This window comes from Mus musculus, chromosome 3, assembly GCF_000001635.26.
Source record: "Mus musculus strain C57BL/6J chromosome 3, GRCm38.p6 C57BL/6J".
Taxonomy (NCBI): domain Eukaryota; kingdom Metazoa; phylum Chordata; class Mammalia; order Rodentia; family Muridae; genus Mus; species Mus musculus.
Window position 1 is genome coordinate 88,651,623 of NC_000069.6, and position 1,729 is coordinate 88,653,351.

General features: G+C 55.3%; 1 protein-coding gene across 1 annotated transcript; it reads right to left on the reverse strand.

The window, feature by feature from the left end:
• Nucleotides 1–275: 275 nt before the first annotated feature.
• Rxfp4 (relaxin family peptide receptor 4) lies at nucleotides 276–1,520 on the reverse strand. The gene has a single exon (NM_181817.1). The coding sequence runs from the start codon at nucleotides 1,518–1,520 to the stop codon at nucleotides 276–278; it is 1,245 nt and encodes a 414-aa protein (NP_861538.1).
• Between the last annotated feature and the right edge of the window lie 209 nt (nucleotides 1,521–1,729).

Below are 1,729 nucleotides of genomic sequence, written 5' to 3' on the forward strand. Positions count from 1 at the left end.
GAGAATACATTTTTGGGTTTGGTACCAAAGAGGCATAACGGGTGCCCTATTCTAAAGTGACAGGGAGAACCGACACCTGACCTGTTAGTCTAAACCGGGTGATGGACGTTAGTTATCCTGTGAAGTACTTGCATGAAAGGTCAAGACAGTCTCTGACCGATCTGGTTTATTCTCAGTTCCTCTTTGCCATCTCCAGAGATAAGCTTTGCCACATCCACCTCCTGTTTGGACTCCAGCTTCTCCGTTCTGTCACACCCAGAGTTGGTGATCAAAGATCAGACTTCTCCTGGGGACACAGCAGCCTGACTGAGAGAGCAGCTGCTCCTCCCTAGAATCTGTGGGCTCTGCCCCTGATAGGTCTCAGAAAGGAGAGTGTTCAGGCTGCATCCTTCATCCAGGTGTTCCATTGTGTTTGTGTGTGTCCTAGAAGAGCCACTCTCCTGGGTGCTGGCTACCGTTCTCCCGCCTACCTCCTTGAGGGCCATTTGTTCCATGCAGGCCTTCCTTTGAGGCCACAGTCTTGACCAGAGAGCTCTGAAGGAGCTGACAAGAACCTGCTGGGGCTCCCGCCGCAGGAGACAATAGATCACAGGGTTGAGGCAGCTGTTGCTGTGGGCCAAGCAGGTGGTGATGGGAAGGATGTAAGTATGAAAGGTGTAGAAAGTACTGTCCCAGGGCACCAGGTCAAACCTTACCAGAATTTCCCAGAGAGTGACTACATGGTTGGGAACCCAGCAGAGGGCGAAGGAAGCCACCAGGACACGGACAGAGCGGGCTACCACTCGGCTGTCCTGCCATTGTCGTGGCCTGCATCTTTGCTGCCGCTCTAGAAAGGCCAACAGCAGCAGGTAACTGGTGGTAATGACTCCCAAGGGCACGATGAAGGCCAGAACTACCCTCTGTAGCTGGTAAGCTCCCAGCCAGTATCTGCTGGGGAAACGCAGAAGACAGAGGCACACGCCCCACAACTCAACTTCAGCCCCAAAGATTGCTGTGGGCACAGTCACCAGGGCAGCTGCCACCCACACTGCCAGGGTGACCACACGGGCCCAAAAGACTGAGAGGTGACTACCTGGTCCCACAGCCATGGCTACCACCCAGTATCGCGCGATACTCAGTGCTGTGATTAGGAAGGTGCTGGCATAGATGCTGAGGACGGTGGTGGTCAGGACTACCTTGCAGAGGGCACTTCCGAAAGGCCAGTGGAAGTCCATTGCTGACTCGGTTGCCCAGAAAGGGAGAGTAAGGGCCAGCCCCAAGTCTGCTAGAGCCAGGCTGAAGACAAAGGTATCAGAAGACAGGCCGGGCACACGCTGACCACAGTTACCTAGAACCCACAGTACGGCCAAATTTCCCAGCAAGCCAATGATACCTACAAGTCCATAGGCCAGTGCAACCATGATCCTCAGAACAAGGAACTGGACAGGCATGGCAGCACCGTCAGTGCTCAGCACGCTGTCTCCAGAGCCATTGACCCAGAAGAGGGTGGGCAGAGAGGCAGAAGAATTGGATGTGGCCATCGCAAGACCGCGGAGGTTGCTAGAGCACAGCAGAGCAGAGGAACCAGGGAGTGCCCGCCTTCCGGCCTGGCAAGCAACCACCCGCCGCCGCTGTTGTCTCAGGAGAGCTCTTAGAAGAGCCCTTGGAATCTGGGTGTTGGTCTAGAGCTTCGGGTTGTAAGAGCCCCTGCCCATGCTCACACCTAAGAGGGACAGGTGTGGGTAGAACA